Source organism: Callithrix jacchus, chromosome 4 (assembly GCF_049354715.1).
Source record: "Callithrix jacchus isolate 240 chromosome 4, calJac240_pri, whole genome shotgun sequence".
In the NCBI taxonomy this organism is placed as follows: domain Eukaryota; kingdom Metazoa; phylum Chordata; class Mammalia; order Primates; family Cebidae; genus Callithrix; species Callithrix jacchus.
In genome coordinates, this window is record NC_133505.1 from 153,119,772 (window position 1) to 153,136,180 (window position 16,409).

At 39.0% G+C, this 16,409-nt stretch overlaps 1 protein-coding gene and 1 long non-coding RNA gene across 9 annotated transcripts in view; one reads left to right on the forward strand and one right to left on the reverse strand.

Annotated features, from left to right (window-relative positions):
* The window catches only part of GRM1 (glutamate metabotropic receptor 1), a 420,197-nt gene that overhangs the window by 325,222 nt on the left and 78,566 nt on the right, over positions 1 to 16,409 (forward strand). For all 8 annotated transcript variants that reach the window (XM_078370258.1, XM_078370256.1, XM_078370257.1 and 5 more), the window contains exon 5: positions 10,860 to 11,106. In XM_078370258.1, the coding sequence (XP_078226384.1) occupies positions 10,860 to 11,106 (247 nt within the window). The remainder of the gene's footprint in view (positions 1 to 10,859; positions 11,107 to 16,409) is intronic.
* The window catches only part of LOC118153007 (uncharacterized), a 63,724-nt gene continuing 58,284 nt past the window's right edge, over positions 10,970 to 16,409 (reverse strand). Inside the window, exon 3 of the long non-coding RNA XR_013534611.1 lies at positions 10,970 to 11,099. This is a non-coding gene — a long non-coding RNA (uncharacterized LOC118153007). The remainder of the gene's footprint in view (positions 11,100 to 16,409) is intronic.

Sequence of the window (16,409 nt, forward strand, 5' to 3'; positions counted from 1 at the left end):
CCCCATCTCTACTAAAAATACAAAAAATTAGCTGGGCGTGTTGGTAGGTGCCTGTAATCCCAGCTACTTGGGAGGCTGAGGCAGGAGAATTACTTGAACCCGGTAGGTGGAGGCTGCAGTGAGCTGAGATTGTGTTATTGCACTCCGGCCTGGGTGACAGAGCAAGACACCATCTCAAAAAAAAAAAAAGATAGCAGAGTCCTCCACACCTAGATTTCCCTATTATTAATATCTTATATTGCCACACAACATTTGCCATAATGAACCAATATTGATGATTGATGCGTTTTACTAACTAAACTTCATTTTTTCCAGATTTCATCTTTTTTTTTTTTCCTTTTTCTGTCCCAGAATTCTATTCAGGACATTATATTTCCTTTATTTTCCTTGTTTCCATAGGCTTCTCTGGGCTGTGACAGTCTTCAGTCTTCCCTTGTATTTGATGTCATTGACAGTCTGTAAAGGTACTGGTCAGGTATTTTGTGGAATGTCCCTAAGTTTGACTTTTGGCTAACTTATTTCCCATAGTTCAGTTGGGATTAGGAAGAGGAAGGCCAGAAGATAAAGTAACTTTCTCCAGTATATAAGATCAATTTATCACTGATGATGTTGACATTGATCACTTGGCTAAGGTAGTGTTTACCAGACTTACTTTAATCTTACTTTTTAATGCCTTTTTTAAATAATGCTATACTCTTTGAAAGCTAGTCACTCAGTGTATGACCCACTTAAGGAATGGGGAGTCAATTTTCACCTTGCTGAGAACAGAGTACCTGCACAAATTATTTTAAATTCTTCTGTACAAATTTTTCTCTTCTCTCTCATTTATTTTTTACTTAATTATTTATTCATATCATCATGTGTATTTATTTTAAACACTGGATTATAATCCACTACTTTTTATTTACTTTGTTACTCGATTTTTCTGGCTCTGATGGTTGGGAAGTCTTTCAGCTGGCTCCTGGGTCCCTTTGACATATCTCCAGTGTTTTTGTTTCTGTTGTTGTTGTTTTATTATTATTACTATTATTTTGAGATAGAGTCTTTCTCTGTTGCCCAGTCTGTAGTGCAGTGGCATGATCTCAGTTCACTGCAACCTCTGCCTCCCTCCCAGGTTCAAGTGATTTCCGGTTAATTTTTGTACTTTTAGTAGAGATGGGGATTCACCATGTTGGCCAGGCTGGCCTCAAACTCCTGACCTCAAGTGATCTGCCCACCTGGGCCTCCCAAACTGCTGGGATTATAGTCATGGGCCTCCATGCCCGGTTTCCACTGTTTTGTTTTTCGAGCAATCCTTCACTTTCTGGTACTACAAAAAGCTTTGGGCTCATGTTGTATATTTCCTTCACCTCTACCACACATGATTTTTTTTTTTCTCCAAAAAGTCCTGATCCCTTTTATTGAAGAACTGTATTAGAAACCAAGATCTGGGCATTTGGTGTACTTGCTCCTATTGGAGTATTGTTTATTCAGTGAAAAGAACTATGTAATACATGTATGCCAAACCACATGTAAACATGTATCTGTAATCATTTCTGTATATCAGTTTATATACCAAACTTAATTTAAATTTGTGCTGATGTTTCCCTGTACCATGTGGTTTATTCTAACTTTCTCCTTTTGCTTATTTGTAAGTTCACCACCCAACAGTGACAAAATGCTGGCTTCTACCACCTGCTATTCATTTATTTATTTGTTCAATCTTGGTATACGTATTTTCAGCTATTTGAAAATCATTAACACATACCCCGTGAGAAACAGCTCTACTAGCTATAGTGCAGTGCTTGTATTTCATTCCTGAGTGTAATTTTAATAGATTTGGCTAAGACCGTGACCTCTCAAGGTGATCCTTCTTATTGTAGAATCTGTATTTGTCATTCTTGTTTCTGCAAATATGCCCTTTACAACCTGAGCAGAGTGGCTGATATATCCAAACAGATTTGCATGGAGTCTGGGCCCTACTTTTGTTTTATCAACGGATGTCACTAAGACTGCCTTGCCTGTGTGCTCTTCACATTAGTCTTCTTAAATTCTGTGATAGAGACTGACTAAAGCTTCACTAGCCGTGAGTTTTTATCAGGCCCTTGGGAATTCTAAATTTGAAGAGATGCTATTGGGAGACACCACATAAAAGGTAACATTTGAAGAGATCCTCACTCTTTGAAGAGATGCTATTGGGAGACACCACATAAAAGGTAACATTCAAGAGATCCTCACAATTACAGCACTGGGACACAGTGTCATCATTTAACTGGGTTGATAAGTCTACATAAAATACCAACTAATAGTGCCCTGAAGAAATGAACCTTAAACAAAAATCCACAGTGTATTTTATTCCCATGTGTTGCTGGTAACGGTAGGCGACCTTATGGCCTAATGTTACAATCACAAAGTCTGTCCAGAACATGGCAGGCTTCTGTTCCATGCCCCCATTTCATCTACTTGGCATATTAATTCCAGGGAAAACAGCTAAAGGATACTCTTTAATATATCCTAACATAAACTTTTTAAGTGCGACATTTTGTCAAGTGCGACGTTCTTCAGGAATCAATCATAAAAGTGGATTTACAGTGTTAATGCCATGTAACATTTATGGTTTTGATTTTGTAATAAGCAAGACCTTATATTGGTTACCAGAAGATATTACATTAGACCCTAATAAAACAGGTTAGAAATAAGTAGAGTTTTTACAACAGCTCTTCTATTTCACTTTGTATTATTCTCTTTGTGTTATTAGCTCAACCTAAATCACTGCAGCCTGAAAACAGAGATACTGAGAAAGGACATATCATTGCTTGGGATTCAAAGAGGACCATAATAGCATAAACTTTGAAACTTTCTTGCATATCTAAAGAAAAGTATCCTTCCTATCACCCATAAATAAATAGAGGTGGTGCTATGAGCATAGATCTGCCTTCTTAGAGTGTGGGAGAGGCCAAGAGGAACAGGCTTGGCAAAGATTCTGACCTAGCAGTTTGTTGAGTAAGGAATTGGTTCCTGATAGATTCTAACAACAGTCTAACTTCCCACACTGGCTGAAGCAGTCAGCTCTCTGTAGCATACTCTGTCTCTATGATTATCTGCCAAATGCCTACTGCAGACCTGCAAAGATTAGTTACTCCAGGGGGAGTGGTTTATAGCTCCATGACACTGTTTTGAGCCACATCAATAATAACAGCAAAGGCACACAGCAAGCAGCCCTTGTTTTCTCTCTTAAAGAAATGAAGAGCCCCAAAATTCAACTGTTACTGACTGATCCTCAGCATCACTTAAACACCTTTGTGATTGTCCTTGTTTGTTTTCCAGATACGCCATAATTTTTTGAAATATGGATTGGCTAAGTGCAATTGTATTTTCAGAGAATCAAGATCTACCATACGTTATTGTCAATTTGCAAAGAGCCTGCTGTTTATATGTCATGCACCTGAAAAATTTCTGTTTTAACAATAGATTGTCATGATGCATTTAGAAAAGTGTCTGTATCATTAGCACATGTAAAGCCCAGGTGGGTTAAGCAATAGAAATTCAGCTAATAATAACAGTGATAATAGCATGTGCTTCATTAAATGATCTTTCCCTTCTTCTCTTTTCTCCTACATAGGAGTTAATTTACATTTTAATAAACTAAATAGAAAATAATGGGTTTGTTATATTTTTCTGTGATGTGAGCAGAGAGAATGCTTTAGGGAAAAAGTAAAATCTAGTGTCAGAGGAAACAATTCCCAGGTCTTAGACTTGGACACAGGCAAGGCTAGACAGTTCTGAATCTTATCTCAAATTCTTCCTGGAAATGCGTAAGGAAACTTGAACAGCCCAGGCCTTCAAGCAAAATTGAGGGCGCTTTATCCCTTTGAGGTCATTATTTTAAAAATGACCTGATTAATCTTCCTTCAATACGTCTAAGACTCAGGCAATTTAAAGGAATATGAATTTCATTTTCTTTGCTTGATATGTTAACAATATAAAATAATTACAGCCCTTTCTATTTTGATTTGAATTGAGATCATATCAAATTAGGTATTGAATATATAATGCTGCCAGGCAAAAAGAAGCAGTAGAGAGCTACAAATGTCAAGAAATCAGAAAAATATTTTTTCCAGGGGAGAGTCATGTTTACCATTGTTTCCCTGAATGCTTCCTTGCTTTATGAGGAGATACGCTAATGCTTACGGTGTTTGTTCTTTTAATTTGAAGTTAATGCCAAGGATTTAGATTGGTAAAGGTATCATTAGACCTACATGCATAGTGATGGGGTTGCATTAACAAAATCAAGCAGACATCAACAAAGGTACTTTATTGGACTAAATATTCTTTCGATCTATTCTCTATATTTTTCAATTTTGGACATTCAAATGGAGACAATATTACTAACAGCTCAGAATGAACAAACATTAAGCTAATAATTTGTGCTAACGAATGTCCTGTTGTTTGTAATGGAACTGCTCCACGAGTTGGGTAGGGCTGCTGCATGCATACACAGTGCTGCTGACAGGGAATGCCTGCATATGAGGTCTGCCTCTGTCCTTGCTACTCTGTCACCTTGAATTTAGGACTCCTGTGATTTTAGTGGGCCAGCCTATGTATTTCCTTCCCAAATTTAGATCCGAATAAGCGGTAGACCTAGGAATAGACTTGTGAGTATAAATAGAACATTCAAAAGAATTTATAAAAAATTAGAATTAATAAGTACAATTAGCAAGCATGCAGGATACAAAGTTAGTGTACAAATATCAACAGTATTCCTGTATACTAGCAGCAAGCAATTAAAAAATAAAAATATGCCAATTGTCGTAGTATGAGAAAGATCAAACGCATAGGATCTGCACACTGAAAGATAAAAAAATTGCTGGCATAAATTAAGAAAACTAAATAAATGAATGCTTTCTCCTAGAAATGCTCCATACCATGACATGGGCAGCAGTTATATCAATGTATACATATGTAAAACTTTTTTGACTTGTAAAGATTTCTGCACTTTACTATATGTAAGTTATGCTTCAGTGAAAAACAAAACTAACTGATTAACAAAAGAACAAACTGGGCCAGGCCTGGTGGCTCATGCCTGTAATTGCAGTATTTTAGGAGGTCAAGGTGGGTGCATCACCTGAGGTTGGGAGCTCAAGATCAGCTTGACCAACATTTTGTATTTTGTAAAAATACAAAATTTGCCAGGCATGTTGATACCTGCCTGTAATCCCAGCTACTCAGAATGCTGAGGCAAGAGAATTGCTTGAACCCAGGAGGAGGAGGTTGTGGTGAGCTGAGATCTCGCCATTGCACTCCAGCCTGGGCAACAAGAGCAAAACTTCATCTAAAAAAAAAAAAAAAAAAAAAAGACCAAACTGGATTAGGAACATGGCGCCCACAAAAGACTTTTGAGTATTTGATCCCAAAACCGGATAGATTAACCTGTCTAGTCTCTGTAGTCACTGATATGGCTTGACAACTGCAGTCCACATTTACAGAAGGATGAAGAGCCAGTCAGAATCTTTGAGTCAAGTGCCTGGTTCCAAATAAGATAAAAGACTGAGCTGAACATGCCCTGTATTTGTTTTTATTTTTTTTCCTCAATCTATGAATAAGTAGAATTACTTCTCTTCCTAGTAGGTAAGAGAAGCTCCAGAAATTAATGGGAGTCTGTTTCCTTTTCCGAAGGGAAAAGAGGGCATCCCTCTCCACCCATGACTCAGCTTTGCCCTTTAGTCTTCTGTTTTGTGAAATGGTGATAATAGAACCTATCTCATATAGTATAAATGGCTTTGCCAAGTACCAATAAATGGGAACTGGAGGAACAAACCATAAAGCTTTAGAGGGGGAAAAGGGTCTTCACGAAGATAATCTCATCCATTTGTGTTATCCATTTCTGTTCCACAGAAAAATATGAGCCCTTCATTATTTTTATTGTTTCATATATTAGGATTGAGGCATAAGGAGGTCAAGACCCTTGTCCAACCTTCATGGCTTGTTGGAAATACATTGTTTGCTTCGTTTTTGTTTTGTTTTGTTTTTGAGAGGGAGTTTCACTCCTGTTGCCCAGGCTGGAGTGCAGTGCTGCAATCTTGGCTCACTGCAACCTCTGCCTCCGGTTCAAGCAACTCTCCTGCCTCAGTCTCTGCAGTAGCGGGGATTACAGGTACCTGCCGCCATGCCTGGTTAATTTTTTTTTTGTATTTTTAGTAGAGACAGGGATTCAGCATGTTGGCCTGTCTGGTCTTGATCTCCTGACCTCAAATGATCCACTCACCTCGACCTCCCAAAGTGCTGGGATTACAGGCATGAGCCACCAAACCTGGCTGGAAATATATTGTTAATACGGTACAACAGAACTGTATCTAATCCCAGCTGCTCATGTGCTTCGTCCAGAGTTCTTTCTGCTCTACCACTCTGCTGAAAAACCATCCTAAATGACAGCAGATGGAGTTACTGCCCTTTCTCCCAGCCACCACGAATTTCCTGTTTTCAGAGGCTGCCCTGTCTGTTTCTGTCCCCATGGAGAGCCTGTGTGCCGCTGACTCGGATAGCAGTTTATAGGCCTTGTCGAGCTTTCACAATAAGAACAAGATTACTATTTAGAACCAAGGCAGCTATTTTCATAGCCCACAGTGAAGTAGTTAGGCAGGTATTCTTTTGAAAGTAAATAAACACAGTCAGTTGCAATTATTTGGTTCCATTTAGCATATTAAAAAAGGTAATGGTTTAATGATATCCTAGTGGTCCCAAATAGGTAACGCACCACAGAAAATGATTCATAAAATCTCCTTCTTGCTAATAACTCTGAGACAAGTGTTATGAAAAGGCACTAAACCCCAGGAAACCGAAGTGTTTTCACCTTCCCAGCAAGTGACAATGTTATTAGTTTATAATTCTCTATTCACTAGTCATGAAAATATAGGATCTTTAGAGGACAGAGAAGACTATCATAGATTTTGTTTGTCAGATGATAGATCCTTAAAACGTTATCTGGGACAGTTGCTGTGGTAAAGGAAATGGCCCTGTTAAAACCACATGACCTTCCAACTTTATGTCACATGTCCCTCCATGCTAGTTCATTAGATTGGGGCCAGGAAGGCTGAGACTGAGGCAGTAGCTGAAGAGAGTTCTTTCTGACAGGAGGACGCCCCTGGGTGTACAGAGCCAGGGGACTGGCAGGGTAAGAGAGCAAAGGTACCCACTTCAGATGGACACAAACACACAAACTCTGTGTTTATTTTGGAAAGGGGTGTGAGCTTTCCAAATACTCCCCAGAAGCATGTGTCTAGCCTCCCGGCTCTCAATATGATACTGACAGAATGGGCTTCTTTGTCATCGTTTAGAATGGGCTTCTTTGTCATCGTTTGCTATTGATAGATTGGGTGCCAGTACTTGCAGTCAGAGAGACAGCTGTGCACATCTGGAATGACCCCAGGGAGAAGTTCTAACCCAGGCTTGACAATGATGTCAGGGCACTGAAGGATGCCCTGTCCTCTGTCACCAGAAAAGTGTCTCCTCTAGATTTCTATACCTGCCCTTGCATTGCCACTAAGTGTGACAGGAAGAACAAGGACTGAGGAGGCTTTTGAATCTAGTTATACCACATGGTTTCCTCACCTGTCAAACAGTGAGACCAATATTTAGTTGGCAGATTATGGTGAGCATTATAGTTCATCTATTAAGTATTGTATATAACAAACACTCAAGAACTGGTAGCTAGTATTATTATTACTGTAGATATGAAGCTATTGCCTTTTCCTTAAATGCTGTTTCCCAGATATTTGCCCGATTAACTCCCTATTCTTTTTCAATTATTCACTCAACTCTCTTCTTTTTAGTGAGGTCGACTCTAACCCATCTACATAATACTGTCTCAGCATTCCTAATTTTTCTTTCCTGTTCTTTTTTATTTCTTTTATCACACTTATTTAATTGTAATAATTACATAAATGTTCTTAGTCGTATTAATTAAAAAAATGTTTCTATAGCCTTTTACAAGAATTTGAGTCCTGTGACATCAGGCATTCTTGTACGTTTTGTCTATATAATACCCCATCGCCAAAAACAGTGCCAGGTATATTATAGGTATGGATAAATATTTATCAAATAAATTTTTTAAAAATTAGGTAAGTGTGGCCAGGCACTGTGGCTCGTGCCTGTAATTCCAGCACTTTGGGAGGCCAGGGCAGGAGGATCACAAGGTCAGGAGATAGAGACCATCCTGGCCAACATGGTGAAACCCTGTCTCTACTAAAAACACCAAAATTAGGTGGGCATGGTGCCTAATTTTGTGGGCATGGTCCCAGCTACTCAGGAGGCTTAGGCGGGAGAATCGCTTGAACCTGGGAGGTGGAGGTTGCAGTGAGCTGAGACTGGGCCACTGCACTCCAGCCTGGTGACAGAGTGAGACTCCATCTCAAAAAGAAAAATTAGATAAATGTTGAAATTGGTTAAAAAATAGCATTCTATTGGCTGTTTATTGTTTGTACAGACATATGTATCTATGTCCATATGTTTACGTGTATCTATACATACATATTTGTATATTAATTTTACCCATGTTAACATCAGAAGATAGACACAGAAGGCACCTGGGTTAAAAGACGTGACACAATTTGCCTAGTTTGCCTTGTTTACACCTATGTTTTTCAAAATAATCATTACCAACACTAACTCTCTCTCTAAAAAGTGACCCAAGCCATAAGTTATGTGATCACTCTAAACGAGGATGAAAAGGAAAACACTGATCTCACAGATGTCCAAGAGCAGTTCCTGTCTCAGTGCTGATGAATGTTTAGTACCCACTAGACAACCACTGGCACTGGCTTGTTGTACCAGGGACACCAACATAATTTTTTATCTATGTAAAATAAATCTTAAATAGTAGTTATTAAATCAAGAAGAGCAAACTCAGTGGCCACAAGGCTTGTCCCTAACAGATAATTTTTCATTTGGTAAAGAACATTAGGTGTTTATTGTCATATTTTTCTACAGTTTGATCCTGGTATTGGCTGGAATGACTGCGACTTTGGGGGATGGTTTTAGTATTTAGTATTGATTTTAAGGGGCTGCTGCTTTGAAGGTTACTTTGTCACTCAATTTTTGTCTTTTTTTTTTCTTTAGCTCTGATTCTAGTAGCTTTAATATTTAGCATTTGGGGTTCTGGGCAAGCCTATCAGGGCTTGTTTAAGAGTTATCAGACAAACAGCACAAATTTACCTCTTTCACGATCCCAGTAGCTTTGGAGAGGGAGAGCGCGAAATCCAACAGTAAGGGCCCTGGGTTCTGGGTGACAGAGGACAGAAGAACCCTGTTTAAATGACTGTGCAGTTTTTGGAAGGAGGATTTTTTCTTTCTGTCTTATATAACTTTCTATAGTTATTATGTGCAGTTTGATTTTAAAATGCCCTTCCTGTCTCTCTTACTCTTCATTTCCTCTTGGAAAATTTCCTTTCAATCAGGAAAACATTGCTTTAGAAAATTACTCTTTTAACAATGTCCTATCACCCAAAGCTGGAAAATGGATTAAAATAGAATCTTCTTCTCCTTTACCCTAGCCTGGGTATTTTAGATCTCACTCTCAGGGTAGATATACATATATCTTTTTCAAACTTTTGACTACATCTAAATAGATAGGCCTTTAAATATAACTCTTTAAAATGTCCATTTTCATCCCAAGTTTGATATCAAAGTCAAAACTCTTTGCCATTTCTTCTGAAGACTCAAACTGTCTAACTTCCTAAATATTTCTCTGCCAGTCTTAGCCTGGGAACCTTAGTGTCCAGTGACCTATTTAGGCTGGAACAAAGAGGGCGGCTGGCAGGGAGTGTGAGGAGCCCCATGTTGTTCTCAGCCCCACGGGCAGCTGAAATGCTGACTTTCCCAACTTCTAATATTTCAAGCACACATCACATTGATTCCCCACTATCAGTCAAATGAGGAAGGAAAAGCTCACTGAAGAGAGAAGCAAGTTTCAGGAACCAACTACAGTCTCTGAGTTATGCCAGTGATGTGTCCCAAATACATTTTTTGTTTTCCAAACCTGCTACCTTTATTTCAGCCAACCCAATTGGTTCCCAAATTTCTCATCCATATGTAAGTCCTGAAGTCTAGACTTCCAATATGGAGCTTATATGTAACACAGTACCACTCTTGTGAACCTGTTGGCAGTAGAGGAGCTTTTGATCAACTGTGACATAGGTAGAAATGATTCCAGGGTTTTTGAAATTCACAGGTAAAATCTAAAGGCTAAAGTTAATGGGTAGTGTGACTCTTCCATCAAGAAACATTTTACCTGAGTTTCTAATAACTAGCAAATCTGATTTAAATATTTCAGCCCTGTCAACCATATATAAGAAGAGATCCATACTGGCCTTTTTTTCTAACTCTGTATTTTTCTGGCCCTAGAAATGGTAACAATAGTGGAATCACCAAAAGAAAATACCATGGTTTAGATAATGCACAAACTGAATTCCTGTGAACTGTGGATTGTCATAAAGGAATAGAAGAAATACTTTTCTAGTACCATGATATAGGAAGATTTTTAATATAAGTTCCTGTGAACAAAGAGGGCATAAGAATTATTTCCATTACTCCTTCAGGATTGCTTTACAATATTCAAAAGTCATTTATTTTCACCTCTATGGAGTTTGCTTTATATCTCATAAGACCATTATTGAATAGACAGAATATGACCGAATAAACCATCTGCAGGTGGAATCCACTGGAGCTAGTCGCAAGTGCAAAGCTTGCACAAGTGGGCTTGGTCTCTGCCAGTGTCTCTGCCCATTGCCTTCCTCTGAGAGCCCCAGAAAGCATTTGAGGATTCAACCTGTGAGCCTAGTCTTTATTATTGTGACCTTGATAGTGATCTACTTTTATTGTTACAGGCAATGAAAGCTTAGAAGAAAACTATGTCCAGGACAGTAAGATGGGGTTTGTCATCAATGCCATCTATGCCATGGCACATGGGCTACAAAACATGCACCATGCCCTCTGCCCTGGCCACGTGGGCCTCTGTGATGCCATGAAGCCCATCGACGGCAGAAAGCTCCTGGACTTCCTCATCAAGTCCTCCTTCATCGGCGTGTCTGGAGAGGAGGTGTGGTTTGATGAGAAAGGAGATGCTCCTGGAAGGTAAAGTAGTCTCTTCAGTAATGAATCTCAATAAATGTGTGAGCCTTCCTGAGCCAGACAGATGGCAACTATGGCTTCATCTGGCTCCATGTTTTCTGGGTGTCATGAGGATAGATACAACTAGGTAGCAAAAAAAATCCAGAGATAATATCAGGTGAAATGATCAAAGACCACACCACTTTTTAAAACATTGAAATACTTTTCCCCAACACCCAGTACCCCATATTCCACCTTGCCACCCCCTTACTCAGCTGTCACTTGACCCTTTTTCCAGAATGCTTGGACCCTCCCTACAAGCCCAGGACACTAAAGTAATTACACCTGGCCAGCAGAAACCTCTCGGACCTTACCAGCATCAAGCCAGTATCTTTCTGATTCATTGATTATATGACATTCTGGTTATGAAATGTTTTGAATATTACACCTGGTTAAAGAGCTCAGTATGCAGAGGACTGCATATGTGTCCCTTCTCCTCAGGCTAACTTACGTTTCTGCCAATATATCTCTTGGAGCAAGAAAGGAAAGAACTTTATTTTTGGGACTGAGTCCCTACGGCTCAAGAATTAATCAAACAAAAAGCGGATGAAATATAAACCGAGGTATATACACAAAATCCTCTCCAAGCCATTTGACATACAGTCTGCTCTGCAATACTTGTTTTGATACCACCAGTTAGCTCAAGTGTATTGGTACATAGAAAATTTTGTTAGTTTCAAGAATAGTTGTGTTCAATTATACACAATTTCCTAGGAAAGGCATAACGAGAATGGCAGGAGAAGAATTGAAACCTCTAGGAGGAAGGAAGAACGCCCTCAGATTGGCTGCCATGCAGGAAGCCCAGGGGCTTACAGGCTCTGTCACCTTTCAGTATATGATGTCCCAGACTTAGAGCTTTTTAGGAAATCATATGCTGTGTATAAGTGGAATATCAAATCATTTAATCTTCATTGCTGTAAGGGGATCGTTGTCTTTCTTTTACAGATAATGAAACTGAGTATTGAAGAAACTAAGAAACTCACCCAGTGTCACACAGATTGCAAGCGGTGGAGGCACCTGCTCTCACTCTGAGGCTTGTAATCTTTTGCCACATCACACTGCCTTTTAGCTAATCCTAAAATTAAAGCAACGTGGCTGGCAACCTTCTTCTTTTTTTTTTTTTTTTTGAGATAGACTGTTGCTCTGTTGCCCAGGCTGGAATGCAGTGGCATGATCTCGGCTCACTGCGATTTCTGCCCCCTGGGTTCAAGTGATTCTCCTGCCTCAGCCTCCCAAGTAGCTGGGACTACGAGTGTGTGCCACCACACCTGTTTTGTTTGCTTGTTTGTTTGTTTTTGTATTTTTAGTAGAGATGGGGTTTCACCATGTTGGCCAAGCTGGTCTCGAACTCCTGACCTCAAGTGATCCACTCACCTCAGCCTTTCAAAGTGCTGGGATTACAGGCATGAGCCACTGTGCCTGGCCCTCGTAACTTTCTTAATGTCATTTCAGAAGCACCGTAAGGGACTGTTTGACCCTATATAATTCTCCATGTATCTCTTTATGTCAGCTTGAAGTTCTGCACTTAGGGAGTACCTTGTGAGAGCTAACTGAATTCTCCCTGTTAAAATCCAGCAGCTCTAGAAGGGTAAATGATATAAGTCATTGTCAGCAATTAAAATGATCAACTTATCAGATTTCTTACAAGCTGCTAGTTAGGTAGGAACAGATTTTGATTAGAATGCAAGTGGGGTAGATGGAATAATTCACAAACTGGGCATGTGAAAAGCTTCGAGGAAATGGTACTGGGAGCAACAAGTGAGTCTGAGATTCAGAGCATTGATTACTTGCCTCTGTAAACCCTCTTTCATCCTGTGTTCCACTAGACACTAGGCTCAATACGGGGTCATAATGAGAATGTAAACCTTCCTTCATGATTCTCAAAGATAACATGCAATGTGCCTGGCACAGGGCCAGATGCATTTTTGACACTTCATAAATTCAAGTTTACTCTTCTTTCTCTTGACAAGTTATCTAAAACATAAGTGCATAATGTTAGCTTGTTTCTTCTCCATCTTTAATTAAATTTTCAAATCTTTAGCTTTCTCCAGGGCCTTTTCTTGGGGATCATATCCTTCTGCTTGCAATTGGTTGGCATAATCTGTTTTCAATTTCTGTTTCAAAAACCTCCCTGTACTTCCTCCTCCTGTCATACCATCGTTCTTGCTTTTGGTTCCTTTTGTAATTATTTCGGTTAATCATCACACAATGTAAACTGACTGCATTAGAAGGATGTTGCAAGGGTGTGATTTATAGCATAAAAACATTCCAAAATAAAGATTCACATGCCTGGAAGGGACTCTGGGGTCAAAAGAGAAGGGCAGTGTTCAGTAACACACACAGTACAAGGAAGGCTTTTTAAAAATTAAGTCAGTATTTTTCCCTTGATATTTTTCAATAGTTTTTTTTTTCCTGGCTTTGGGGACTTTTTTAAAATGTATTTTATACCAAAATATTGTGATTTTTTTGTTTCTAAATGCTAATGAAGTGTGAACTGATTTCTCTTATGAAAGAGCAAGTGAGGAAACTAAAATAAAAATCATGGGAAACTGATTTAAAGGAAAAAGACATTCTGGAGCTAGCATTGCAGCAAGCCTTCTTTGTGAGTATGTGAGAGGCTATAATAATGTAATCTGGAACAAAAACACAAAAATTCCTGGAAATGAAAAAGGAAATTACTTATATCAAACATTCACAACAGCACAAGAGATCCTGTAGCTCTAATGAATTTAAAATGGAACAATATCGGAGGTGTAGATAGTGTCATTGGTCACAAGATGAGTGTGAGCCATCGGCCCACAGTTAATTCCCACTTGGATATCACTCAGAAAGATACTCTGAAGAACTTTCTGCTATGTCTCAGCAACTGGGGATAATAACTCTCTATTAGCCAAAAGTCAGCACAGCAAAGAGATGAATAACGTGCTCTGGGTGTACCATTTTCCCTTCTCATTCTAGGTGTGTTTGTTTACCTGGCAAATGAGAGTTTTCTTTATTTTGCCAGAGTGTCCTTTTCTTTTAGGGAACAACTGTTTGTAGAAATTGCAAGAATCTGGATGTGGAGAAGCCATTAGCTACCCTGTGGGCGACGGTATGCATTTGCACATTAAGAAAGGGCAGAAAAGCCAATCAACTGATATTCCTTGTCTAGATAAAATAAAATAAAATAACTAGGCTGCATACAGCCAATAGTTTCAGATGCCAACTCAGTTTGATTGCCTGTAGCCTCCTGGAGTGCTAGGCTGAGAGGGATGGTGAGCATGAATCAGTTTGAAGAGAAAGAATTGCAGGATAGATTAGGCAGGGGCATGGGAGAGGGAAGAGGGATGAAGAGAGCTGATGAAGAAGAGTATATGTTGATTAACAGCCCTTTCTTTCAGTCAAGCACAAAGAGCATAAGGCCATGACTCATCTTCTAGTCCAAGAGGATGAGGACTCTGCATAGATACTGCAGAAAAGAATCCCATTTTGCAGAACTCATAAGGGCCAGCCAAGAATGCACCTTTGGGAAAATGCAGCATTAATTATAGAGTGAATAGCAACATGGAAAGAAGATGTAAGAATGCCAGTGTTTCCCATGACTGAGACATAAATGGTTATGCCAATGCAAAGTTGTTCTTTAGTATTTGTATAGTAATGAAAATAACCAGAGTATTTTAGGGCACTAATAGTAATAGAAATATGAATAAAATCCTGCTAATGCCTTACAGATTGTTTGTTCATTTGGGATGCTATAACAAAATATCATAAACTGTGTGGTTCCTTATTAGCAGAAATGTATTGCTCACAGTCCTGGAGGCTGGAACGTCCAAGACCAAAGCACCAACAGATTTAGTGTCTAGTGAGGCCCTGCTTTCTGGTTCACAGATGCTGCCTTCTAATTGTGCCCTTGTGTGGTAGAAGGGGCAAGAAAACTTTTTAAGGCTGCTTTTACTAATTTCATTCATGAGGACTTTGCCCTCATGGCCTAATTGCCTCCTGAAGGCACTTCCTCCTAATACTATCACCTTAGGGATTAGATTTTCAACATATGAGTGGAAGGGGGTGAACATAAGTATTTTGACCATAGGACATATGCATTTGTCCCAATTACAAAGCAGATTTTTACATGCCTATGTTAATAAATCCCTACAAGAACCATATGCGGCTTAAAGAGTTTAGTGGCATTCCTAAGTAGTAGTATCTACTGTCAAAATGTTAGAAAAGAGACCAATTTGCACATTCTACTATTGGATCTTGTGTTCTTTAGATTGCACTGGAGAACATCCTATACCATGTACATATATGGTGTGTGGTCTGCAACATGATGTTTTGATATAATGTAGGTATATAGTGAAATGATTATTCTAGTGAAGTGTTCTAAATGTAGGTTTTGCCATTGTGTAGTGTTCGGGCAATTCAAATTACGGTTTCAAAAATATTTATCCTAATCAAGGAAGAGATCAGTTTAAATGTCAATGCACAAGACATTAAACCCTCAACATCCTTACTAATTAAAGATGCCTTTCTCAGATTTCGTGCTCTATTAGCACCTTAAAAAGGTTCCAGACTTGATACAAAACTCTCTCCCTTTTTAATACAGTGCAATGAGAATGACAACTGAATGTGAAAAACAAATTTGGATTAAAGTAATCAAATAAAAAATTGATGTTCTTATTGATGGTTACTTATTCAAAGAATAACTTAGTAAATAATAATTTGAAGGACCCGATCAACTCATTGCATTTTTTTTGGAGGATAAGGAAAGAGAAACGTACAAGAGTAATTTATTTTTGAGTGAATATGCATGATACACAGAGATTGAATATTGGAATATACACATTTCAGATGATCAGAGGAAACATAAGAAATAAACTTAAACAGGCCAGGTGTGCTGGCTCAGTACTTTGGGAGACCAAGGAGTGCAGATCACAGGGTCAGGAAACAGACCATCCTGGCCAACATGATGAGATCCCGTCTCTACTAAAAATATAAAAGTAGCTGGGCGTGGTGGCATGTGCCTGTAGTTCTTTTTTTGTTGTTGTTGTTAAAAGTGAATGCAATTTTATTTCTTCTTTTTTTAAAAAAATATATTTTATTGCATTTTAGGTTCTGGGGTACATGTAAAGAACATGCAGGATTTTTGCATAGGTATATACATGGCTATGTGGTTTGCTGCTTCCATCCCCATCACCTATATCTGGCATTTCTCCCCATGTTATCCCTCCTCAACTCCCTACCTCCAACTGTCCCTCCCCTAGTTCCCCCCCAATAGACTTCAGTGTGTG